The sequence below is a fragment of the Dipodomys merriami genome, unplaced genomic scaffold, assembly GCF_024711535.1.
Source record: "Dipodomys merriami isolate MVZ:Mamm:240054 unplaced genomic scaffold, mDipMer1.0.p SCAF_34, whole genome shotgun sequence".
Lineage (NCBI taxonomy): Eukaryota > Metazoa > Chordata > Mammalia > Rodentia > Heteromyidae > Dipodomys > Dipodomys merriami.
The window spans coordinates 14,262,196-14,288,669 of NW_027204937.1; the positions used below are offsets into that span (position 1 = coordinate 14,262,196).

Consider the following 26,474-nt stretch of genomic DNA (forward strand, 5'->3'; position numbering starts at 1 on the left):
CATCTCTAGTGGTCTCTGTATTAGACTTTCCTAGACTTTGTAGCTGAGCAGTTGGAGTCTTTTTTTTTTTTTTTTTGCCAGTCCTGGGGCTTGAACTCATGGCCTGAGCACTGTCCCTGAGCTTCTTTTGCTCCAGGGTAGCACTCTACCACTTGTGTCACAGTGCCACTTCCAGCTTTTTCTATTTATGTGGGATGAGGAATCAAACCCAGGGCTTTATGCATGCTAGGCAAGCACTCTACCACTAAGCCACATTCTTAGTCTGCAGTTGGAGTCTTGCATGGGGGTTCAGGAGAAAAGAGTAAGTTGGTTGGCTACATGTATTCCAGGAAGTCCTTCATATGGCATGACCCAACTCATCAGATGTCTCTTTAGGAGGTCTGAAGTCAAAGCCTATGCTCAACAGCATTCTTGCTGTCCTTCCAGAGAAGGGTAGGCTGGCAGAATGAAGCACTTAAATATTCTTAGTTTCCTAGACAAATGGTTATCTATCATTCCTTTAATAGTTATTTTAATTCTGACCACAACTTACACAGTAGCACTATTTCCCCACTTAGGTGATAAAGAAACTAAAGCAAAGACAGGTTAAACAACTTGTGTAAGATCAGTTAGTAATAAGATAGTAAGGGGATCTAATCTCCTCTCTGACCTTTAAGCCTCAGTTCTCTATCCACCCCCCAGGTCAGGAAGCAGCCTAGGAACTGGACATAGAAACAGAACTGTTACAGTAAGGGCTGAAAAAGTCTTAAGATGGAAGAACTCCCTAAGGGCAGAGGGAAGCGTCTGAATGTCCAGGTTAGCAGTGGACGTGATAAAAATTAGAACTGGGCACCAATGGCTCACACCTATAATCATAGCCACTCAGGAGGCTGAGAGCTGAGGATCCGGTTCAAATCCAGCTTAGGTAGGAAGTCTGTGAGACTTATCTCCAATTAACCAACCACAAATCTGGAGGGGAGGGAAGGGATAGTGGGAGAACACGGGAAGAAGTAACAATGTTCTTCAAGAAATGTACTCATTGCCTTACGCATGTAACTGTAACCCCTTTCTGAACAGCATCTTTACAATAAAGTAAAATTTAAAAAAACCTGGAAATGGAGCTGTGGCTCAAGTGGTAGAGTGCTAGCCTTGAGCAGAAAAAGCTAAGGGACAGTGTGAAGACCCTGAGTTGAAGCTCCATGACCAGGAGGGTATTAGAGGAGAGGCTAAGTTAGGAGGTTAGGTTAGGATAAAAGGGATCAGGTAGGGATGATAGAAGAGTAGAAGGGTATTTCTGAAGGGTAGCCTCCGCCTTTGTTGACTCTGGAAACATTCTTTTTGCACCTCTCTTTTGTGACTTTATGGCTCCCTCTACTTCCTCCTAGAATCCTGAGTGTCTGCTCTCTCATTAGATTGGAGATTTTCTGAGAAGTGTCTTTGTCACTGCTGTGGACCCAGTCCTGGCAAGTGATGGGCTCTGGTTCATTAATCAAGACAAAAGCAAGAATGGGGAAGAGAAAGAGTAGGTGGGTGTCAAAAGTCTCCAGAATTAGGACTTCTTAAGATATAGGACAGTTCTGAAATTTAGGAACATAATTTGGGGAATGAGATGTTAATGTGGGTCATGGTTCACAACATACCTTGACCTTTGATCCCAAAAGGTGGCACAAACTCCCGGATCCTAGCCCACTTTCGAAAGGAGTCATCTAGGAACATGGGTGCTGGCTTGGAGAACCTGGAATACAACAACACATAGGCTGGGTACTGGATGGCTTTTCTGTGCATTGTCTTGGTGATGGTCCTGTGGAAGCCACCCTCCACATTCCAGCACATTCTTACTACCCCAGCCTGCCTGTTCATGGAGTAGCTGCTGATCTTGTTGACTGGAACTTGAGTCTAAGGGAGCAGGCCTGGCCAGTCTTTATTTGGCCATCAGTAAAGAGCGAAGGGGCAAGGATATTAATGTCTCGGAGCTGGAAGCTCTCTGGAAGCTTATCCATGCATCCATCTGCAGTCACTGCTACCCACTCTGTTCCTGTCATCTGGGAACACAGGGATTCACACTGTCCTGTGAAACAAAACTATCCAAAAATATAGCCAGTGTAGTAAGACAGCATTTTGGAGAGGATTCTGGAGTGGACCACCCAGGGTGAGGAAGGGATGAATTCATGCTGAGATGGCAAAGCAAGGCAAAGCTACAGAAGTCTGGTAGAGAAAAAGTAAAAGCTAGTCTTAGGATGCAGGATTGAGGGGAGCGATCAGACCAGCAATAACCATGTTGCATTTGTTGGTAGAAAAAGGAAAGAGAGGCCTTAAGTTCCTGTAGTGGTGGGGGAAGATCTGAAAAAGTTCAAGGGGGAAGGGTTCCTTTTGGCCTGGAGGAGAGGTGGGCAGGAAAGAGGAGAGAGAAGGGTGAAGTGATGGTGAGTGGGGACTAAGGAAAAACAAGTGTCACTGTTCTTGGACAGGGTAGGCTGCAGGTTTGGGAAGACAGGATACTTGAGAGGGATACAAGAAAAAGTAAGGCAGTAGGCAAAGAAGGTACAGGAGGTCTCAAATCTTTTCAAAAATGCTCCAGGAGGTCTCAAATCTTTTCAAAAATGCTCCAGGAACACAAGTTTACAGAGAATATGGTATCCTTTCTATGGCACTAGAGGCATAGAAGATGGCCAGTTTGAGTCACTTTCTATGTGCTAGGAGGCCTGCACATCTCACTCATGGTACACCAGTTTCTTTCAGTCTCCCTCAGTCCCACTGCATGACAGGTCTTTAGGGTATGAGGGTATAGCCAGGGTCTGTGGCTGTAGGAAGCACCGACGATTCTAGCTGCCTTGCACCCCTCTTATCCTCAAGGTCCCTTTGACTTTGTAGCCAGAGCAGCCAGAGGCTGAAGGTCTTTCTGGCAAAGAATGACTGTGTGGCTAGGTGCTGATGGCTCATGCCTGTAATCCCAGCTACTCAGGAGGCTGAGATTTGAGGATCATGGTTCAAAGCCAGCCTGGGCAGGAAAGTCCATGAGACTCTTGTCTCCAGTGAGCCACCAGAAAACCAGAAGTGGCACTGTGGCTCAAGTGGTAGCGTGCTAGCCTTAAGCTGAAGAGCTCAGGGACAGTACCCAGGCCCAGAATTCAAGCTCCATGACCGACCAAAAAAAAAAAAAAAAAAAAAAAAGACTGTGTGGAAACTTAGTCCTCAGGGGCACTTTCTGTTTCAAACCCAATCTAATTCAGTCCACTGAATAGCAGGAGGCTACAAGAAAGAAGCTTCTGGGTCCAGACCCAGCAGCTAGAATTTACCTCTCCAAACATGGTATAACCACAAACCATATAGTATAATCCATTTCTTATCTCTATCATCAGGAATCCATTATGCTATCCCAGGAGAAATAAGATCAGAAATCATTTAGAGATCTTGTATATTAGAGACTCTGACAGGCTCCCTCCCCTATCACATTTTGGCTAGGAAGATGCTAACACTCAGCCCTGAGGCCACTCCTCCTGCACAAAGGCTTTCCTTTAGAATAAGGGATCCCACCAACTGAGTTGCTGCTGTTCTCTGGTACACAAGGACAATGCCTATTTCTTAGGCCTTGAATTAATATGCCTGAGGCTTTTCCAGACACACTGAGGATCTTGGCCAAGGTTTATGAGTGACATCAAAGGGAACAGGTCTTTGGACATATTCCTGAATTAAAACTACTCTTCTGTGTTAGGACTGAATTTAGAAAATTTATGTAAAGTTTCTGAGTCAGGATTTTATCTGCTTCTCAATATGTACTGGATGTTATATGCTAATAAAAGCTCTTCAGATCTTGCCAAACAATCTTAACATGTCTTTTTTCCCCTTTTCTTTTCTCATCTCCTCTTTTCCAGATTATTAAAAAGTTCATTATATTAAATGGTTCTTTTAAAAACATTTTGTAATCTGTACTATGTTAATTTTGGAAAAATGCAGGCAAATATGTACATACAAACAACCAGAATCCTACAACACAGAGATAATTATCCTTTTCACATCTATCCAAATTGACATCTTTCCTTTTCCTATATTATTTTCTAGACTGCTTTACCGAATGACTTTCTCTTAATATACAGAGACTAGGTTCAACAACAAAAACTGGAAACTACTGGTAATGTGTTATGAATCATCCCTCCAAAAAAAAGTAAAACAAGAGACAAATGTAATTATAACCAAAAGGAGCAGGAGTTGCCATATTAGTAATGGTTTAGAACAGTTCACAGGACAGATCATGGCAGCATATATCAAAAGGGCCTGATAAGGTCTCTTAAAAATCTGTTTGGTGTAATTTATTCCTTTTTTACTTTTATGATGTTCTCAAACACTTGCCATTTCATTTCATTCTTTTATTGGGCCTGTGTACTTTGGATGCTCATTTTTAGCCTCTTTTTATTCCTTGAAAGGCTGAGCCAGCTCTCCTTAGCATTTCTTCCTGCTGGGTGACTGCACCTCTTTGTAAATGATACTCTTTTTTCCATCCTTTCTGTGTGAGTGTGAGTGTGAGTGTGAGAGAGAGAGTGTGTGTGTGTGTGTGTGTGTGTGTGTGTTGGTCCTTGGGCTTGAACTCAGGGTCTGGGCACTATCCCTGATCTTTTTTTTTTTTTGGGGGGGGGTCCGGTCATGGGACCTGAACTCTGGGCCTGGGCGCTATCCCTCAGCTCTTTAGCTCAAGGCTAACGCTCTACCACTTGAGCCACAGCGCCACTTCTGGCTTTTTTCTTTTTGCTTATGTGGTGCTGAGGAATCGAACTCAGGGCTTCATGCATGTAAGGCAAGCGTTCTACCACTGAGCCACCTTCCCAGCCTCCCTGATCTTCTTTTGCTCAAGGCTAGCACTCTACCACTTCAGCCACAGCTCCAGCTGTTTTTTGTTTTTATTTTTATTTTTTTTGAGTCATTTATTGGAGAGAAAAGTCTTAGGTACTTTCCTGCCCAGGCTGACTTTGAACCATGGTCCTTAGATTTCAGCCTTCTAAGTAACTAGGATTAGTGTATGCCACTAGCACTCAGCTCTCAGCTTTTTTTTTTTTGTCAGTTGTGGGGCTTGAACTCTGGGCTTGGGCGTCCCTGTGCTCTTCAGCTCAAGGCGAATGCTCTACCTCTTGAGCTACAGCGCCACTTCCAGTTTTCGAGTGGTTTATTGGGCTCAAACTAAGATCTTCTTGCATCAGCCACCATAGTGCTGGGACTGCAGGTCTGTACCACTACACTTGACTATTTCTTTCCTTCCCTTCCCTTCCTTCCTACCTGGGGCTTGGACTCAGGGCTTGGGTGTTGTCCCTAAGCTTTTCTTCCCCCACTCAGAACTATTCACATTCTACACTTGAGCCACAGCTCCACTTTTGGTTTGTTGTTGTTGCAGTTTACTGGAAAGTCTCACAGACTTTCTTGCCTAGGCTAGCTTTGAACCATGATCCTCATATTACAGCCGCTTGAGCAGCTAGGATCATAGGCATGAACCACTGGTGCCAGGCTTGCATTTCTTTTTAGCATAATCTGGAAGCTTCATTTGCTGTGTGTTGTTTTTGGTCAGTCATAGGCTTGAACTCAGGGCCTGGGTGCTGTTCTTGAGCTCTTATTGCTCAAGGCTAGTACTCTAGCACTTTGAGCCACAGCACCACTTCCAGTTTTCTGGTGTTTAATTGGAGATAAGAGTTTCACAAACTTTCCTCCTGCTGGCTTCAAACCATGATCCTCAGATCTCAGCCTCCTGAGTAGCTACCAGGAGGTAGCCACCAGCATCCAGCTTTTTGACTCCTTTTTTATTTTTTTATTTTTATTTTTGTCAGTTGTAGGGCTTGAACTCTGGGCCTGGGCACTGTCCCTCAACTCCTTAGCTCAAGGCAAGCACTCTACCACTTGAGCTACAGCTCCACTTCTGGTTTTCTGGTGGTTTACTGGAAATAAGAGCCTCACAGACTTTCCTGCCCAGGCTGGCTTTGAAGCAAGATCCTCAGATCTCAGCCTCCTGAGTAGTTAGGATTACAGGTGTGACTGGCGCCTGGCTTTTTGAAGCTTTTTATGTATTAAGTACATGTTCCTGCTCTAGTCCTCCACCCTTTTTTATTTGCCTGGAAAATTTTGTCCTTGTTCCCTTAAGCTTAAATGCTAGTTCCTCTAGAAACCCTTCCCTTGAGCTTCCAAGTAGTCCTGTATTCTTCTAGACCTCCTATTACATTTTATTCAGACCCTGTGAGGTAGCTTAGGGCCTTGGAAGCTGAGCAGGGGACCACAAACAATAGGAAGTGTTGGGGCAGATGATGGTGAAGATAATGTGCTTGTGTTAATTCTGCAGGTGGCCTGGCACAATTTCATACCACACTTAGAACAAAATCTAGGGGCTACTATCCATAGCAATGTGCCAGCAGGGAGACTGACCAAGGTGGTAATAATCCTTAAAGTGCAGAATGACTGGTCAGACAAGCAGGGCATGAGATACCTGACCTGCTTGCCCTGGCCTAGTGGGTAGCAGTGCAGGGTGGGGTAGGCTCCACTAGACAGGCCCCAGCCTGCCAGCCCTGCCATGGCCCCAGCATCCCAGCACGCGAGGCAGCCTGAGGATCAGGTTTCAGCAGGGTGTGTATGAGTGCGTGAGAAAGCTCAGGGGTAGGAGACTTGTCTTTTTTCCCTGATCCCAGAGCCAATTAGTTTAGGGACAGGGCCCAGGGAGAATGCATGCTGAGGGTGGATCTGACTTCAGTGCCTCAGGAGTCCCCACAAACAAAGACAGGATGATAACTAGGGATAGGGGTTAGTCTGACCATCCAGGAAGGGCAATCTGGGACCCTTCTAAGGGATCCCCTAGATCATCTACTGCTCAATACTGTGGCTGAGGCAAAGTAAAGATTGTCAATGTACCAGCTCTGCTCATCCACCTAAAACATTCTTGAAGGACATTTTGAACACCAAGCCTGAGACCAGGTGGAAAGTCCACTGGAACCTGTTATGAGTGGGGAGTGGTATGTGTGAGCACCAGCAAACCCAGGGGAGAGACTTCCCTTCTAGCTCCTTTCTACTCAGTTAGAAAAGATACCTCCAGGTATGGTCAGCTGGATTAAGTCAACAGTCAAGTTCAGTTGTATACGTCTTTTGATGGCCAGCTTTCTAGCAACTTCTTCCTATAAATGTGAGGTGAAGCGGCCAAGGAGGAAAATGGAAGGCAGAGCCCAGGAGTGGCATATCAGTCTGTCAGAAGATACATATACTATACATCTTCTCCAAGTTACCTTCCTTCTGACTTCCCAGTCAGAGTAATAGTCACCCAATGAGGTAAAAGTCAAACCCTACAGAACCTGCTCTGGGAAATGGTGACTCACAGGTCTTTAGAATCTACCTGTTTTGCTTGAGATCTAACTGTTGCAGCCCACTATAAAGGCCTTGGTATTTGTCTTTCAATTCTTTGTTTTTTTGTCGGCCATGGGGCCTGAACTCTGGGCCTGGGCGCTGTCCCTCAGCTCTTCAGCCCAAGGATAGCACTCTACCCCTTGAGCCACAGTACCACTTCCGGCTTTTTCTGCTTATATGGTGCTGAGGAATCGAACCCAGGGCCCCATGCATGCGAGACAAGCACTTTACCACTGAGCCACCTTCCCAGCCCCAGGCCTTGGTATTTGTCGAAGCAAGGAAGACAAACACTTTCTAAATATCTTGTCAGGCATATCCTCTGCTATCATTCTTCTCACTAAGCACCTGTCTGGAGCATGGGAAAGCAAGAGTCTAAGGAGAAAAGATGCTTAGGTCTTAGAATAGACGCGCATATCCTTAAAGGGGAAGCAGAGAGGTTAAAAGTACCAACTCACAAGGACTATTCTACACACGTACAGGAAGCTCCTGCCTCATATCTTATGTGAGGCTTGAGCTAGGAAATGTAGTGCTGTCCAACAAATGCTTGTCCACACAGTGCAAGGTTCTGTGCTAAGTGCTGGCTGGGAACCTAAAGATCAATTAGCCCTGGTTCCTCTCTCAACAAGTTAATGGTAGAGATAGGAAATAATTATATGGAAATACATCTCAACAGCCTACACTTCAGAATGGAATTTGAGTATCAAGGTATAATAGAATATAGAGGAAAGATTTCTGGGTATAGAGGAAAGAGTTCTTGAAGGAAATGATGACAAAGGTGAACTTGGGGGCTGGGAAGGTGGCTCAGTGGTAGAGCGCTTGATTTGCATGCATGAGGCCCTGGGTTCGATTCTTCAGCACCACATAAGCAGAAAAAACTGGAAGTAGTGCTGTGGCGCAAGTGGTAGAACGCTTGTCCTGAGCTGAAGAGCTGAGGGACAGCGTCCAGGCCCAGAGTTCAGCCCTCTCCCCCCCCCAAAAAAAAAGGTGAGCTGGGGTTTGAAAGACAGCAACTGTGGGGCTGGGAAGGTGACTCAGTGGTACAGTGCTTGCCTTGCATGCCTGAGGCCCTGGGTTCGATTCCTCAGCACCACATAAGCAAAAAGGAAAAAGCCGGAAGTGGCGTTGTGGCTCAAATGGAAGAGCGCTAGCCTTGAGCTGAAGAGGTGAGGGACAGCACCCAGGCCCAGAGTTCAGGCCCCATAACTGGACCAAAAAAAAAAAAAAAGAAAGAAAGACAGCAACTGTGAGCTGGTGGAGAATGCTGGGGAGGGTAGTTGAGCAGCAGAGTAGTATAGATAAGTGCCACATGGAAGGGAGCCAGACCAATGCTATTAGTTACTTTATTCTTGCTGTGAACAAATGCCTGACAGAAACAATTTGAGGAAGGAATTATTTTAGCCCATGATTTCAGAGGATTCAGTTGATCATTATGGGGAGGGTTTGGCAAAACATGGGATACAGAATACAGGAAGGCACCAGGGAAAGACACAGCCCCCCAAAACAAATCTGAGTTATCTACTTTCTCCACCTACACCTACTTCCTATTTATCAGAACCTCACAATAATGTTATCATATTATGAATCCATCAAGAGATTAATTCACTCCTTAGGACAAACTTCTTATGATCTTACCATCTCTGGGAACACTACTCGTCTCCTAGGCACTTCTCAAGCCAATGAGATTGATAATTAAGATTAACCATCACAGTAGTCATGACTGAAGGTGAGGAGAGACACTGGAAGCAAGCCAGCATAAAGTAGTGTCCATCAATAGTAAAGAGCTGCAGCCTAGGCTCTGCTCCCAGGGACTCTGTCCTCTAGTTTCATCCAGGCAGGTGGGACAGTGTGTGAGGAAGGAATGAAAGGGCTAGAGACAAAGCAGCAACAAAGCAGCTGGGGTGCAAATACCACACAGAGAGAAAGGCTGGGCAGAATGTTCATCAACACTGCAGGACTAGCCTAGTACAATGAAGCTGTGTCAGGATCAGTTTCAAGATGGATAATCATTGGTTATTTCAAGTACTCAGTTCATACTTTCTTTGCTAGTGCCTTGCACTGAATGTCTGCATTTATTTCCCTTTCTGCTATAATGGTATTCTGCTTTTCATTCCAGATGGTCTTAGTTCAGTTGACAGCTCTCCTTCTTTTGGGATGGAGCCACATGTCCTTGGCTAACCAATGAGCAGACTCCACTCCTCACTAAGTGGCTCAAGAATGGGGACATGACCTAAGAAGGATGCATGGAAGCCTTCTCTGAGATTTCTTATTTCTGGGCTGTGGGGCTTGAACTCAGGGCTTGGGTACCATCTCTAAGCTTTTTTGTTCAAGCCTGGTGCTCTATCACTTTGAGCCACAGTGCCTCTTCTGGTGGTTAACTGGAGATAAGTCTCATGGACTTTCCTGCCTTTGAATGGTGATCCTCAAATCTCAGCCTCCTGAGTAGTTAGGATTATAGGTGTAAGCCACTGGTACCTGGTGATATTTCATATTGAGATACTGAGGGATGTAAAGTCTATCTTCTTTTAGAGAATGAGCTATAATGTCTAGATCTGGGGTTAGGTAAACTAAGTTTTGGTGGAACACAGCCATACCTATTCATCAATGGATGCTTTCATGCCACAACTGTGGAACTGAGTAGCTGTGACAGAGACACAGCTTGCCAGCTCCAGGCTAAGGAGTGTTGGAGCCAGCTGCTGCAGCTACATGGACAAACCTGTGTGCAGGATGACCAGATTCAGAGGAAAGTAGAGCTAAGCTACAGGGAGAAAGATGCAGGTGGGTCTGAAAGTTTAACTCCAGAGCTTAGTTATGTAAACTAACGCCATTTCCTTTCTGCTTAACTTAGTTCCATATGGATTTCTGCTCCCTAGAGAATGACTTTTAAGCTTTTCCATTTGGTTTACATGGCCTTGTGATCTGGCTTCTGCATGCTTTCCCATCCCCAGTACCCCCCTTACCCTCCCTTTCCTAGACTCTAGTTTATCCAACTACTTATAGTTTCTAACATTAGCTAGGCTCTTACCACCTTTATATATTCTTACCACAGTTCACATTACGTGGGATTCTCTTCCCCTTCTCATTAATGCAATGAGCTTCTGCTAATCTGTAAGACCTGATTCCAGCAACATCTTCCCATCCAGTTGTCCAACCCCTCCTAGGCAATGCTGTTCTCTGGGTGCACCATGCTCTTAGCACTTACCACATTCTAATGTCATTGCCTGGCTCCCCCTCAGACTGCGTAGCATCCTTGGCACACAGTTGAGTACATAGCAGGTGCTGGGTAAAAGTGTAGGAGCTGCAAAAGGGGGAAGCAGCTTGGGGTGACAGCCCTCACAATGTACACCTTTCAGGTACAATCCAGGCTGAATTCCTGCTGACCTGCAGAAGTCTGGGAGTAGCTGTGCAGCTAGTCACTGATTCAAGGGGCCAGGCTTCTAGCAGTCACCACTGTTTACAGCTGCTCCCACCCCTCCCTAGGAGTGAAATGCTGCCAGCTATTGCCCCTCTGCCTGCTTAGGGACTGTGGCCACATCTGTGTCCAGACAGGCTGGAGCCACATGCTTGACATGTACGACAGGCAGGGAGGCCTGTGCTGAAGGAGAAGAGGAGAGGCTAAGCCAGAGGCCCCCAAGGGGCAATGCTTAGGCTCCTGCTGACAGGCTCCCACTGGTTCTGCTGACAGCCTGTACATAGTGTGGAGGAAGGGAGAGACTGTGGGGCAGTACAGGAGAGAACAGTGAGCTAAGAAGCTGCTGTAAGAGGCAGGCATGCCTACCCAGAGAGCCTGGGTAGTGACCACACTACAGAGGCCACATAATCCAGAGTGCAAGGCATAGTCCCAGTGGTTCCCACAGTCTACCACATTCCACTCCCCTTACCCTAGTGGTTGTGCTAAAGTAACTCAGTGTAAACACTTTCCTAGTGTGTTCAACTGAGTTCCATCTCCAGCACTGCAAAAAATGAATTCAGTTCCTGTGGATAACAGGTGAGGCAGCCAAGGAAAAAGGCAGCTATGAAACCATGATAAACACACAATAGTAAATAGTGATAACTGTGCTCAGGGCTCTACATACATTATCTCATTTAATCCTTACAATGACCTCATGGGTCAGAACTATCTAGATCCACATTCTTATGTTGCTTTTGGGAATACACTAAAGTGTATAGGCCCTCTAAGAAAACTGCACTACTAGGGACAGAACTAAAACAACAGAAGTTGAGAGGGGGGAAAAAAAGAGAAGTGAGAAGGTATACAAGTCAAAAATGTTACTTTTTGATGGTACCGAGGTTTGAAATCAAGGCCTTGTACTTGCTAGGCAGCCACTCTTACTTAAGCTCTATGAAGCCCTTTCTGTTTTAGGTTACGTTTCAGATGGAGTCTGACTTTTGCTGCCATCTCCTACCTATGCCTTTGGGGAAGCTGGTATTACTGATGTGTACTACTATGTCTAGCCAAAATGTGACTGTTTCCAAAGAGACTTGGTACAGAAGCAGAGGTCAGAAATGGAATGGAAACTGAGTCTGAAGTAGGATGGGGAAGAACATCTATATTTGGACACATGGAAGGGGGTATGAAGGAGAGTGACGGTATAATAAAGTTCTGGGAAGGTATGGACAAAGACAAAATATGAGGGAAGAAGCAGGGAGGATTTATTTTGGTTTGGTTGTTTTTTTTTTTTTTTTTTGTCAGTCGTAGGACCTGAACTCTGGGCCTGGGCACTGTCCCTCAGCTCTTCAGCTCAAGGCTAGCGCTCCACCACGGAGCCACAGCGCCACTTCCGGCTTTTTTCTTTTTGCTTATGTGGTGCTGAGGAATCGAACCCAGGGCCTCGGGCATGGAAGGCAAGCGCTCTACCACTGAGCTACCTTCCCAGCCCAGCAGGGAGGATTTAAAGATGGCCAATATGATAGGCAAGCTTAGAGGTAGGGAGAACCTGAAAGGACGCTACTAGACAGATTCTTCTTGAGGACATTTCAGAGACTGGGATTTGGGGTTATGAGTGGAAGTGTGGACAACAGTGATTTGTAAGGGTTTGGAACAGTATCAGCAAGCCATTGAGGGCAAGGACAGTGGAACAGTACTGAGTATTCCAGAGGCTGGGGACCATGATGTAACAGTGATGCCAAGACTTGCACCTGTGTGTCACCAGGCAGGGGTACCAAGAACCAAGAAACCCAGAGACATAAGCAGGAACAGCGATAGCATGGTTCCAATCCAAACTTGGGCAATCCTTAGCAGGTCTGTTGGAAGAACAGGAGAATTCTGAAATCAAAAGAAATGGATGAACTGGGAGTGAAGGAAAGGATGACACCGTCCAAAAAATAAATGTACTTATATCTAACTTATGTACCTATAACCCTTCTATATATCACCTTTATAATAACAATTTTAAAAATTCCCTACATATTAAAAAAAGTGGTTGTAAATACCAATGGTACACAGGACTGTGGCACAGACACTTGGTTCTGACTTTTAGAGTGAAGAGGCCAAAGGCTAGACTAAGACTGCAGATCAAGCCCAAACCTAGGAGCCAGTCTTTTACTTCTTTGGTTCCATTTGCCCAGATTCTCATTCTTTACAAATAAACCTCTCTTTTGCCAATTGAGTAGCATCTCTTGGAGTCATTCTTGACTCATCTCCTTTTCTTAGGTGCCTCTCCAATTCATCAGCAAGTCTTGTGGACATAATCTCTAAACATAGCCTAAGTTCACTCACCTACCTGCTTTCACCCATTACAACCCAAGTTCTCAGTTCTTGACTTCTACGGTCATTTATGGCCAGTTTCTACTCTTGCCCTTCTCTCAGAGAAGTCAGTGACAGTCCTAAATATCACCATATAATACCATTCCTCCTACTGGAGTCCTCTCACTGTCTTTGGATGGAGCCCAACCACAGGATATAGCGCCTACGTCTTACCTACCTCTTCTCTCGCCTCAGCTCCTCCTCCTCGTGCTGCTGTGGTATACTGGCTTCTGTCTACTACTTAAAACAACCAATTTTTCCTGTGTCTGGGTCTTTCTCAAGGTTGGCTCTTTGTTTACATTTAGCCTTCTGTTCAAACAGTACCTCCTCAGGAAAGATTTCTCCAAGTTTTCCATTTAAGTGGGATTACCTTTTCTTTTTCTTTTTTCTTTTTTGTCGGTCGTAGGGCTTGAACTCTGGGTATGGGAGCTGTCCCTGTGCTCTTCAGCTCAAGGCGAGCACTCTACCACTTGAGCCACAGCGCCGCTTCCGGTTTTCTAGTGGTTTATTGGAGATCAGAGTCTCATGGACTTTCCTGCCTGGGCTGGCTTTGAACCATGATCCTCAGATCTCAGCCTCCTGAGTAGCTAGGATTACAGGCATGAGCCACCGGCTCCTGGCTACTTTTTCTTCACTATGTAAAATTATCCCATTCACTGTTTATTCTCTCCCAGGTATACTTGATTATGATTATATAATAATTATTATTATTATATAATAACTATTATTTTGTGCTGGTCCTGGGGTTTGAACTCAGGGCCTAGGCGCTGTCCTGAGCTTTTTTTGCTCAAGGCTAGCACTCTACCACTTGAGCCATAGCTCCACTTCCAGTCTTTTGGTGGTTACTTGGAGATAAGAAGCTCACAAACCTTCCTGCCTGGGTTGGCTTTGAATTACGATCCTTACATTTCAGCCTCCTGGGTAGCTAGGTTTATTGGCATGAACCACTGGTGCCCAGCTACTTATGATTGTATGAAGACTATAAGCTCTCTACGAACAAGGGGCTGCCTATTTTGTTCATTGCTACATCTCTCAGCACTTAGAATTGTGCCTGTCTTAATAAGGGCTAAATAAACATTTGCCAAGTGAGATCAGAGATCTACCTCTGCCCAAATCTATAGATAAAAAGTCTCATAGACTTTTCTGCCTGGGCTGGCTTTGAACTGTGATTTTCAGATCTCAGCCTCCTGAGTAGCTAGATTACAAGCATAAGACACCAGTGCCCAGCTCTAATCTCAATCTCAACGGATACCCTCCCTTATGTACATACCTATAGCTCACCCACTGTTGTCACTGGGCAATTTTCAACACAAAGGATCATCTGCTATCTTTTCACTGTCCTTCACCTCCTCATATTCTTACTGCCATTCTCATCTACCTTAAGTTCAAATCCATCATTATAACCATTCCCTTTCAATCTCCTTAGCTTCTTTGCTCCTCTCAGTGAAAATGTAAGTTTGGTTAAATTCAACTACTACTAGTATAGTTGAATGTGGCTATCTGGAGGCAAATACACAGCAGTTAGTCTCATTCACAATTCAAGTATGGTGCTTATGCTGCCAGCATTACATATACTATATTATTATCAGCCTAGTGTTCTCTTTCTCTCAGGAGGACTAGTACACTTAATCTTCACATTTCACCTCCTCATTCATTCTCATTCCCAATAGATGACCCTACTTCCCACTGCACTGAAAGATCAGAACAGAATGCTTATCAGCTCCAACCTGCTGGCCTGCATTTATATCCAAGATTGCTATCTTTTCTTCCCTTTCCCTTTCCCTCCTCTTCCTCCCCACCCTCCCCCTTTCTCTTCTTTCTTTTCTTGGTCATGGGGCTTGAACTCTGAGCCTGGGCACTGTCCCTAAGCTCTTCAGCTCAAGGTGAGTGCTCTATCACTGGAGACACAGTGCCACTTCCGGACTTTTCTGCCTGGGCTGGCTTTGAACTGTGATCCTCCAATGCCGGGCTCCCTCCCTTCTTTCGTGTTCATACTTGTAGCCAAGGTCAACTTTTGTGGCCTCAGGTTTTTAGTTAAATGTCATCTCCCCATAGAAGCCTTTTCTAATCCTCCTGTTTAAAAGGTAGCTTTAAAACTTCTAGCTTTTGGGGTTGGGAAGGTGGCTCAGTGGTAGAGCGCTTGCCTTACATGCATGAGGCCCTGGGTTCGATTCCTCAACACCACATAAGCAAAAAGAAAAAAGCCAAAGTGGAACTGTGGCTCAAGTTGTAGAGCAATAGCCTTGAGCTGAAGAGCTGAGGGACAGTGCCCAGGCCCAGGGTTCAGGCTCCACGACCGAACCCAAAAAACAAACAAACAAAAAACTTCTAGCTTTCTATTCCCCTTTCCTCCTTAGTTTTTCTCTGGTGCTTCCCTGTACTTAATATCCCAGTGTTCCTTTCTTATCTTCTTTCTTTGCCTGTGTCTCTGGTCAAGCATGAGCTCCATGAAACCAGGAGTGTCTTCAGTGTCCCTTGCTGCTCTATCTTCAGTGAGTAGAGTAGAACTTGGCATTTAACAGGCACTCAGTAAAAACTTGTTGAATGAATGAATGTAAAATAGGGCTAAGAATACCTCTTACCTTATGGGTGATTATGAAAATGAAATGAGATAAGGCATGGGAAGTTGTTGGCACACCATGTTGCTCAATAACTGTCAGTTTCCTTCACCTCCCTCCCTCCCCTCCCAGTTTTGGTATCAGCCTTGCCCTCCTTCTCCCTCAGGGAGTACAGCGGTAACAGCCTCACCAGCCACCTCCACAGGATTCCCTCAGCTCCAGGCCAGGCTCAGTACCACTCCAGACACTGATTTTTCTGCTTAGGTGTGAGCTACTTTGCTCTGATCCAGGAAGCTGAGGGTCCCAAAGGACAACTTAGGCTTCCAGGAGTCTTATCTTCACACCTGATCTTCATATCCAAGGCCCAGGGAGGAGCGCTGTGCCTCAGAGTGAGGCTTCTGTCCGATACCCCATCAAGCAGGTCTAACAGCACCCACTTATGAGGCTAATGTCTCATTCTCAAAGGTTTATACAACAACATTGCCTGGCTAAATCCCTAAGCTTCTTGTCCAGAGCTTCCCATTTCAGTTCTTCTGGGCCCCTCTGGATTAGAGTGTACAGCCTATCCAGTAATTTGGATACCTCATTCCAAGGAGGCTGCTGCTCTTCCCACTAGAAGTGATCTTAGGAAGTAATTGTCCAAAGCCAGCTTCTCATCTGGCATGAATTATTCTAGCATGGCTGGAGCCTTCAGTCCTGGTGAGAACTTCAAAGCATTATTAAAAATGTCTAGGTTCCATAAGGCCCTACTGTATCCATGTCTACCAGGAGATCTGGGTAGAATGAGGCTCATCATTCATCTGATCAGGAGTGCTGATGAACGTAAAGCTTAGAAAGGGCAGAGTCCTGCACTAGCTCCTTGGTTATATGATATGAAATGCCAGTCTGTCTGTGGTCTTTCTTAGATGGGAACATGGAACCTCATTGTACACTTCTATAAATATCATGTGGCATGAATAAGATGTATCTGTGTGATACATATGTACACGCACACACTGTGTACACACACTGTGCACACACACGGTGCATACGCACACGCACATACAGACATAATGGATATATGGGCTGGGATATAGCTCAGTGGTAGAGAACTCCCCTACCATAATGAAAGTCACTGGGTTTGATTTCCAACACTGAAAAAAAAAGTTTTTGGTCAGTGTGACATGACAACTAAAAAAGCAGCATCTTTTGGGTGTCAGTCAATACGAGAAACATCAAAACCGAGGAGATACTTGTCTTTTATGCTCTGTCCGACTATTCTATCCTAAAAGTAAACAGTAATAAAATGGAACAAACTGAAAGAAGGAGACTGGTGAAATAAGGAGGGCCCCATATAACATCCTCCTGAGCATAGAGACTTGCAGCCACACAGTCACTGGTTTTGAATCCCTGAGTGAATGATGCAGGGAAGAGTCACATTTGTCTTGTGCAGCTCTTGCTGACAGAGCGAAGGCCACAGGAGAAAATTATAGAAAGGCACAGTCTGGCTTTTCAGTTAAAGGTTTCTGATTATTGAGTATCTTGAAATAGAGGGACTGCTTCTGCAGGTCCAGAATCTCCAGCTATTGGGAAAGGGGAATGGACTAACCTCCATAATTCTGGGTTACAAGGGCCCTTTACCACAAGCCTAGTAAAGTAGTAGATGCCATCCTCTCTGTGGGCTTACCCTGGTCTGAAGCCAGGTCCAAAGTGATAGCAGGTCCAGCCCCCCATCTAGCCTAACCTTCACAGCCAAAGCTGAGTTGGCCACTCAAAACTACTGTTCAGAGCAGGGTATTGGTGGCTTATGCCTGTAATCCTAGCTACTCAAGAGGCTGAGATCTGAGGATTGAGGTTTAAAGCCAGCCCAGGCAGGAAAGACTGCGAGACTCATCTTCAATTAACCACCAGAAAACCAGAAGTGGCACTGTGGCTCAAAGTAGTAGAGCATTAGCCTTGATTGAAAGAGCTCAGTGACAGCGCCTAGGCCCTGAGTTCGAGCCCCATGACGACCAAAAACACAACTGATGTTCTTGAACCAATGTTCACTTTTTATTGTAGGACTTCTACCATTTGAAAAAATTATTCTCTCTTTAAAAGGAAAAGCTCTGGAAATGAGAGAGGCTGTGGGAGACTATTTCCATCTTGAGTGTCTACTCTGAAGTGCTGATATTTTGCCAGGACTTAAGCATGGTATACACAACCCTGTTAAAAATAACCCTTTGATTGACCAGAAGGCGTGGGAGAGAGGGGATAGCCAGGCAACTTGCTAGAGGGTGGGAGAGGTGGGCAAGAAGAGGACACTTGTATGCAGAGACCCTGGGAAGGGTTTTATTCCAGAAGAATTATGTGGACTCAAAAGGACTAAGGGTCAGGGAAATACTGTCTTGGGCTGCTCCTTTCCAGCAAGATTTGCCCATAAGTGCCCTGTAAATACTTCTGGTCCTGAAGGGTTCTCCCAGGACTAAGTCTGCCATAATTCAGTCCTGAGTGCCAGGCTATGAAACTAAGGTCAGGAAAAGAAGGCAAGGAGGAAGCCAAAAGAGGTTAATAATGTCAAAAGCCAAGAGAGCTCAGTCAAAGACATGAAGGCCACACAAAGGTCTACTGGAATTTGCTATTGGGAGGTTCTTGTGTTTGAAAGCTTCCAGACTTTTCCCTCCATATATAAAATTAGCTTAGATGTCCTATTTTATAACTTCCTTTAAAATGTTTAACTATAAACTGTGGGATCATGTCAGCCAATATAGTTTGACATTATCATTTTTCATAACTACATACTAATTTTGTCATATGGCCATAATACTTTAATCATTCTTGGCTAGGGGACATTTAGGCTGCTTCCAATTTTTCACTATTATTATATACAAATTATAAAAGACATATTATACTAATGTATGCACAGGTGATTATTTTTCATATTTAGAAGTAGATTTTTGGATCAAATGTATTCAACATTTGATTACCTATATACCCTGAACTCAGGTACACTTGCTAGGTGGGCCCTCAAAACTTGAGTCACACCCCAGGCCTCTATTGCTTTAGTTATTTTTCTGATAGGTTCCCTAATCTTTGCCCAGGTTGGCTGAGACCACAACTCTCCTACCTATGACCTCTTATGTAGCTGGGATTGTAGGTATGCAACCACATATAACTTGCGTTTTTGTTTTCATTTTTTGTTTTGTTTTGTTTTGTTTTGGTCTGTCATGGGGCTTGAACTCTGGGCATCGGTGCTGTTCCTCAGCTCTTTAGCTCAAGGCTAGCACTCTACCACTTGAGCCACAGTAGCACTTCTGTTTTTTTGGTGGTTAACTGGAGATAAGAGTCTCATAGACTTTGTTGCCCAGGCTGGCTTTGAACTGCGATCCTCCAATCTGATCCTCCTGAATAGCTAGGATTATAGGCATGAGCCACCAGCGCCTGGCATTTATTTTATCTTTTATTCTGGTACTAGAATTAGAACTCAGGCCCTCGAACTCTCACTTGGCTTTTTAGCTCAAGGCTGATGCTCTACTACTTGAGTCACATATCCACTTCTGATTTTCTTTTTGCTGGTTAATTGGAGCTAGACATCTCACAGACTTTTTTTCTTTTTCTTTTTCTTTTTCTTTTTTTTTTTTTTTTTTTGGTTGGTCGTGGGTCTTGAACTCTGGGCCTGGGTGCTGTCCTCAGCTCTTCAGCTCAAGACTAGCGGTCTACCACTTGAGCCACAGCACCACTGGTTTTCTGGTGGTTAACTGGAGATAAGAGTCTCACAGACTTTCTTGCAGGGGCTGGCTTTGAACCGGGATCCTCAGATCTCAGCCTCCTGAGTAGCTAGGATTACAGGCATGAGCCACCAGCACCTGGCTCACAGAATTTTCTGACTGAGCTAGTTTCAAACTGGGCATCTCAAATCTCAGCCTATTGAGTTGCTGGGATTACAGGTATGAGCCACCAGTATCTGGTGACACCGCTATTTTGGAGATGGAGTCTAGCAAATGTTTCTGTACAGGCTGGCCTCAAACTAAAATTCTCCAGATCTTAGCAAACTGAGTACCATGAATTACAGGCATGAACTTTAGTGACCAGCTTCTTTCTAAAATTTTGATATAGGCATTTATTTCTGTGAACTTCCTTCTTCATACTTTTTTTTTGCATTCCATAGAATTGCTAAGATGTGTTTCCATTTACATTTGTTTCTCGAAAATTTTCAGTTTCTTTTATTTCCTTCACTGATCCAGTAGTTACTGAATACAATGTTGTTTAATTCAATGTGATTGTACAATTTATAAGTTCTTTTGATTTCTAGTTTTATTCCATTGATGTTAGAGAAGATGCATACTATGATTTCAATGCTGTGTGTGTGTATGCACGTGCGTGCATGTGTGTGTGCGTGCGTGTGCACCAGTCCTGGGGTTTGGACTCAGGGCCTGAGCACTGTCCCTTAGCTTTTTTGCTCAAGGCTATCATTCTACCACTTGAGCCACAGCTCCACTTCTGGCTTTTTTGGCTCGTTAATCAGAAATAAGAGTTTGATAGACCTTCCTGCCTGAGCTGACTCTGAATCACAATCCTCAGATTTCAGCCTCCACAACAGCTAGGATTATAGGTATGAGCCATTGGTGCCTGGCTGATTTCATTTCTTTTTTATTTTTTTTTAAATTTTATTTTTTTGTAAAGATGCTCTACAGTGAAGTTGTAGTTACATCAGTAAGGCAATGAGTATATTTCTTGTGATTTCAATTCTTTTTGAATTGAAAATTTGAATTTGTTGAGACTTGTCTGTGGTCTAACATGTCTGTGGTCTATCCTGGAGAATGTTCCATGTGCTGATGAGAAGAATATATATTGTGCAGTGGCTAGATGAAATGTTCTGTGACTGTTAGGTCCATTTGGCCTACAGGTTAAATCAGATGTTTCTTTGTTGAGTTTTTGACCAGATAGCTGTACACTGATGAAAGTGACTACTGAATCCTCAGCTATTATAATGTTAGAGTCTATCTCTCCTTTTAGATCCAGTAATGTTTGGTTTTCTTTCTTCTCTTTCTTTCCTTCTCTTTCTTTCCTTCTCTTTCTTTCTTTCTTTCTTTCTTTCTTTCTTTCTTTCTTTCTTTCTTTCTTTCTTTCTTTCTTTCTTTCTTTCTTTCCCTTCCCCTTCCTTCCTTCCTTCCTTCCTTTCTTCCTTCCTTCCTTCCTTCCTTCATTTCTCTCTTTCTCAATTGTGGGGCCTAAACTCTGGGTTTGGGCGCTGTCCCTCAGCTCTTCAGCTCAAGGTTTGCTTGAGCTTCAAGGCCAGAGGTGTCACTTCTGGCTTTTTCTGCTTATGTGGTGCTGAGGAATCAAACCCAGGGCCCTCAAGCATGCAAGGCAGGCACTCTACCACTGAGCCACCTTCCCAGCCCCCATGTATGACTTTCTTAATTGGGTGCTCTAACAGTGAGTACACATATATTTGCAACTGTCATTTAATTTTGTTGAACTAAACCTTTTATTGTTATGTAGTAATTTCCTTTGTCTCTTTTTATCATTTTTCACTTAATGCCTATTTTATCTAAGTATAGCTATTCCCACTTTTAAAGGTCTACACTTTCAGTTTCTGTATGAAACTTCTGAATGAGCAACCGCATTTCTTTTCTTTTCTTTTCTTTTCTTTTTTGTCTGTCATGGGTCTTGAACTCGGGGCCGGGGTGCTGTCCCTCAGCTCTTCGGTTCAATGCTAGCATTCTACCACTTGAGCCACAGCACCACTTCCGGTTTTCTGAGTGGTTTATTGGAGATAGAGTCTCAAGGACTTTCCTGCCTGGGCTGGCTTTGAAGCATGATCTTCAGATCTCAGCCTCCTGAGTAGCTAGGATTACAGGTGTGAGCCACCAGCACGCACCGCAACTGAATTTCTAACAGGCAGAATATTATTGGTTCTTGTTTTGTAATCCATTCAGAAAGTCTATATATTTTAATTAAGGGACTTAATATGATTACATTCAAAGTTATCAAATAAAAATAAAGACATACTCCTGTTATTCTGTTAATTCCCCCCTTCCCCCTGCCCTGGTTATCTGTATATACTTTATTCCTTTCTCCTATTCTTGCTCATCTTTGAGGTTTAGTGGCTTTCTCTCTCTCTCTCTCTCTCTCTCTCTCTCTCTCTCTCTCTATATATATATATATATATATATAACACACACACATATATACATATATATGTGTATTTATATATGTATTTAAAGCAAACTGCTTTATTGACTTTAGGTCATGGAAATAATTACCTGCAGTTATGCCTTAAGTATCCTATCACATTAAAATAAAAGATAAATGCTAGAAATTAGATATTTATCTAGTTGCTGCTTTGGGCTAGCACAATGTTCAGCTCTCACCCCTTTAAAATGTCCCTCAGTACTGTAACTCATCAGCAAAGGGCATATGCCCCAAGTTTCCACTTGCTGTCAGTCACTTCTGGACAGAAACCAATCCTATAAAGCATTAATGCCAGAAGCATCACTGAGTCAATCTGGAGAAGGATGGTACATGGCATGGCAGCATGTAATAACAACCTACTAGAGCACTGGACCCAACTTATCCAGGAAACCCTCAGAAGACTCCACTGACATTAGGTATCCAGCATTTACTTGGTTCTTGAGTTTGGGCATCTATCCTGGAAAGGTTTCCTCAAGCAATTACTTGGCTACAGATAGCCTTGATGTCTCTAGCAGCTGCAGCCTAGGAGATCATGTAAATCTCAGAGATCCGAATTTGAATAACTAGCATTGAAAGTAGAAACATTCAATGGCTGGTAAATTTCCTTTGCAATAAGCTAATAGAGAGCTAGGGGCACTGCTGTCCCTTTTGATACAAAACCAGGGACATGCTAATGAATACTACTATGTGAGGAGACAGACAGCCTGAGTCACCAGAGCAAGGTGACTCCAACTCTCCGCTGGAGCCTGCCCAGGCAAGGCGGCCACTTCTCCTTTCAGTGACTCGGAGCAGCCTGGAGGACACCCTCAGCGGACTTCCCTTGACCTCCAGATCAAGTGATGTGCCTTGTGAACTTCCCTGGATGGGGACATGCTTAGTAGAATTAGATAAGAATTAGCTATTAGTATGGATTTTATTTGAAGTGTTTAAATAAAGTCAAACTTTTTTTTTTTTTTTTTTTTTTTAAAGAATACTACGTGAATTTGCTTCTTCTGTTGGTAGCATTTTCTACTACCAAAGCAGTATGGACAAGATGGTCTTGTCTATCTGTTTTCAAATTTCATCTGGCCTTAATACCAGATAAACCAAGTGTGCCCCTTACATTGAGAAAATGTTCAGCAACTTCCTTTAAAACTGTGTGACTCATGCCAAGTCCAATCAAAGCCATTCTTGCACTTATAAAATGGTTCTGAAAATAGTAATTCAACACTTCTGATGTTACCTTTCCAATTTTATAGTCAGACCAATGAAAGAGAATCTGCTGGCGCTGGGAAGGTGGCTCAGTGGTAGAGTGCTTGCCTTGCATGCATGAGGCCCTGGGTTCGATTCCTCAGCACCATATAAGCAGAAAAAGCCGGAAGTGGGGCTTAGGCTCAAGTGGTAGAGCGTTGTTCGACAGCTGAAGAACTGGGGAACAGCACCCAGACCCAGATTTCAGGCCCCACAACCAAAAAACAAAAACAAAAACAAACAAAAAAAAGAGAATCTGCTAAGGCATTCTGATAAACTTCATTGACAGACTGAAGAACTGCTATTTCCCAATGATGAACCTGGTGCAGAGGTGACACTGAACAAGAACTCTTAGAATCGTGACATCATCTTAGAGGCATCCCACAGTGTATGCCATACTTTCCCTTTATGCAGTCCCAGTTAATTTGCCCTTAATTGCTTCAGTTCCATGGGTTATGTGCCTATTTTTGTAGGCAAGCTTGATCCAAGATTCAGCAAATAAGAAATTTCTAAATTGTTGGAAGTTTTTTTTTTTTTTTTTTTTTTTGGTCAGTCGTGGGGCTTGAACTCTGGGCCTGGGCGCTGTCCCTCAGCTCTTCAGCTCAAGGCTAGCGCTCTACCACTTGAGCCACAGTGCTACTTCTGGTTTTCTAGTGGTTTATTGGGGACAAGAGTCTCACGGACTTTCTTGCCTGGGCTGGCTTTGAACCTTGATCCTCAGATCTCAACCTCCTGAGTAGGTAGGATTACAGGCGTGAGCCACCAGCACTGGCTTGGAAGTTGTTGTTGTTTTAATTTTTAATATTTACTGCCTGCTTTAATGAGCAAACTTGTTCTTGATGTATGAGTACAGCTTTCCAGAGATGCAATGACTAAACCATTTTGTATCTTGGTAATGTCAAGGAACTAAGGATATATATAGGGGCACTTCTATGGGGGGCAACCTTGGCTTTAATACTGAAGGTGTGTGTGTGTGTGTGTGTGTGTGTGTTGTGTGTGTGTGTGTGTGTGTGTGTGTGTATGTGTGTGTGTGTATGTGTGTGTGTTGACCCTGGGTTGAAGTCAGGGACTGGGCACTGTTCTTGAGCTTCTTTGGCTCAAGGCTAGCACTCTACAACTTATGCCTTTGTTGTTGTTGTTGTTCAGCCTTTTCTGAGTAGTTTATTAGAGATAAGAGTCTCATCAATTTTTCTGCCTGGTCTGGCTTTCAAATTGTGATTCTTAGATCTCAGCCTCCTAAGTAGCGAGGATTACAGGTATGAGCCACCAGCACTTGGCTGGGGACAAGTTTGTTGTTGTTGTTTTTGGTCATGGAGTTTGAAGTCAAGGCCTGGGCACTGTCCCTGAGCTCTTGCTCAAGGTTAGCACTCTACCACTTTGAACCACAGCTCCACTTCTGGTTTTCTGTGGCTAATTAAAGACAAGTCTCATGGGCACTTTTCTAACCAGGCTGGTTTCAAACTCTAATTCTCAGATTTCAGCATCCTGAGTAGCTAGAATTACAGGCATGAGCCACCAGTGCCCAGCTGGGGACAAGTTTTGAGGGAATAAAATTTCCAGAGGACCATTCTGGTTAGGAGCTTCATAGCTCAAGACTGTAACCCACAGTCACTGTGGCTTAAAGGAAAGCAAGGATGAGTTTCCATGGTTTTCAGCTTTGATAAAATTTTATTTTCTTCTCCCCTTTGTATATCTACCTTACCAGTGAATTTTGAAATTCCCTGTGCCTTCAGATGGTGCTTCTCATCTTGTCATGTCTAGTGTAGACTTCTTGCAGGCCAAGCATCACTTGTAGGGTAAGTCTGACAGTGACAAATTCTCTCAAGTTTTTGCTTGTTTTTAAAATACTTTCTCTTTCATCTCTGAAGTACAGCTTTGCAGGGTATAGTAGTATTCTTGATTGGTAGGTTGTTTCTATTGTTGTTCCTTCAATTCAGGACTTTCAGTCTATAATCCGGTAGGTAAGTGGGAACTGTAAGGCTTCTACAGAGAAGAATGCTGTAGTCTATTAGGGATTACATTTAATAGTATGACTTGACACTTTTCATAGTTTTTGATTTTTCTCTTTGTCTTTTTGTTGTTGTTGTTGTTGTTAGTTTTAGTATTTGTTTTAGAACTGCAATATCCAGGTATCTTATCCTTTTTTGGCCAGGCACCAGTGGCTCACACCAGTAATCTTAAGCTACTCAGTAGGCTGAGATCTGAGGATCCTGCTTCAAAGCCAGGCTGTGCAAGAAAAGTCTGTGACACTCTTATCTCCAATTAAACACCAAAAAACCAGGAGTGGAGCTGTAGGTCAAAAGTAATAGAGTGCTAGCCTCGAGCTAAAAATTCAGGGACAGTGGTTAGGCCCTGAGTCGGAGTCCCAGGACTGGTACACACACGCACACACACACTTCCTTTTTGGCCAAATCTATTAGGGGTCCTTTGACTCTACTGAACTTTGATGCTCATATTTCCAAAAAATTATGTCATTAAATAGATGTTAAACAAGTTAGTTCTTCTATAATACCCACTATGTGACTGCTGCTTAACTGCATCAAAAGCTTTCTTCACTTTTTTTTCCTTTCTATTCTAGTATTTTATCTTCTTTTGTCTCACTGGATCCATCTTGCCATTGAGGTTCTTAATTTTACTTTTTACCTTTTTTTAAATTGACTTCTTTAGTTACAATAATTATTTATTTATTTAAGATCTGTCTCTGCTGAATTTCTCAATAATATAATGGATTGTCTTCCTAATTTCACTGAATTATTTCATCATCAGTCTAGATTCTCTTATATCTCACTAAGGTTCCTTAAATCATTATTTTCATTTTTTTCCCCAAGCTTTTTGTCAGTTTTGTTTTGCTAGAGACACTGTGTTCCTTTGGCAGTATCCTTTATTTTTTCATCCTTTGTGGATTGGACAGATCAGTTGACTCTACCATTGTACCAGGTGACCTCTGTAGTAATGGGCTGAAGGCATGGCATAAGAGTATAATAGCCTAGCTGAGTTCAAACTTCAGCACTGCCCAAACGGAACAAAACAAAACAAACATTAAAAAATCCCAGATGACAGTCTGGGCTGGGCTGTAGTTCAGTGGTAAAATCCTTACCGAGCAAGATTAGACCTTGGTATCATGATCCCACACAACAAGCTCTACTACAGAACTACAATAACAAAAACATCTTGGTACTGGCACAAAACAGGTCTGAAGATCAATGGAATAGACTAGAAGATCCAGAGCTAAAGCTGTATACTTACAGTTATATGATATTTGACAAAGGCGCCAAAAACGTATGATAGAAAAAGAGAAAACCAGACATCCATATGTAGAAAACTAGAATTGGACCTCTCACCATGCAACAATATCAACTCAAAGTGGATCAAAGCCCTTAATGTAAGACCTGAAACTTTGAAACTACTGCAAGATGGAGAAAAAACATCTGAACTTATAGGCACAG

General features: G+C 43.6%; 1 protein-coding gene across 6 annotated transcripts in view; it reads right to left on the reverse strand.

The window, feature by feature from the left end:
- The window catches only part of LOC138803431 (CMP-N-acetylneuraminate-beta-1,4-galactoside alpha-2,3-sialyltransferase), a 179,641-nt gene that overhangs the window by 25,980 nt on the left and 127,187 nt on the right, over positions 1-26,474 (reverse strand). For all 6 annotated transcript variants that reach the window (XM_069987433.1, XM_069987432.1, XM_069987428.1 and 3 more), the window contains one exon: positions 1,620-1,714. In XM_069987433.1, the coding sequence (XP_069843534.1) occupies positions 1,620-1,714 (95 nt within the window). The remainder of the gene's footprint in view (positions 1-1,619; positions 1,715-26,474) is intronic.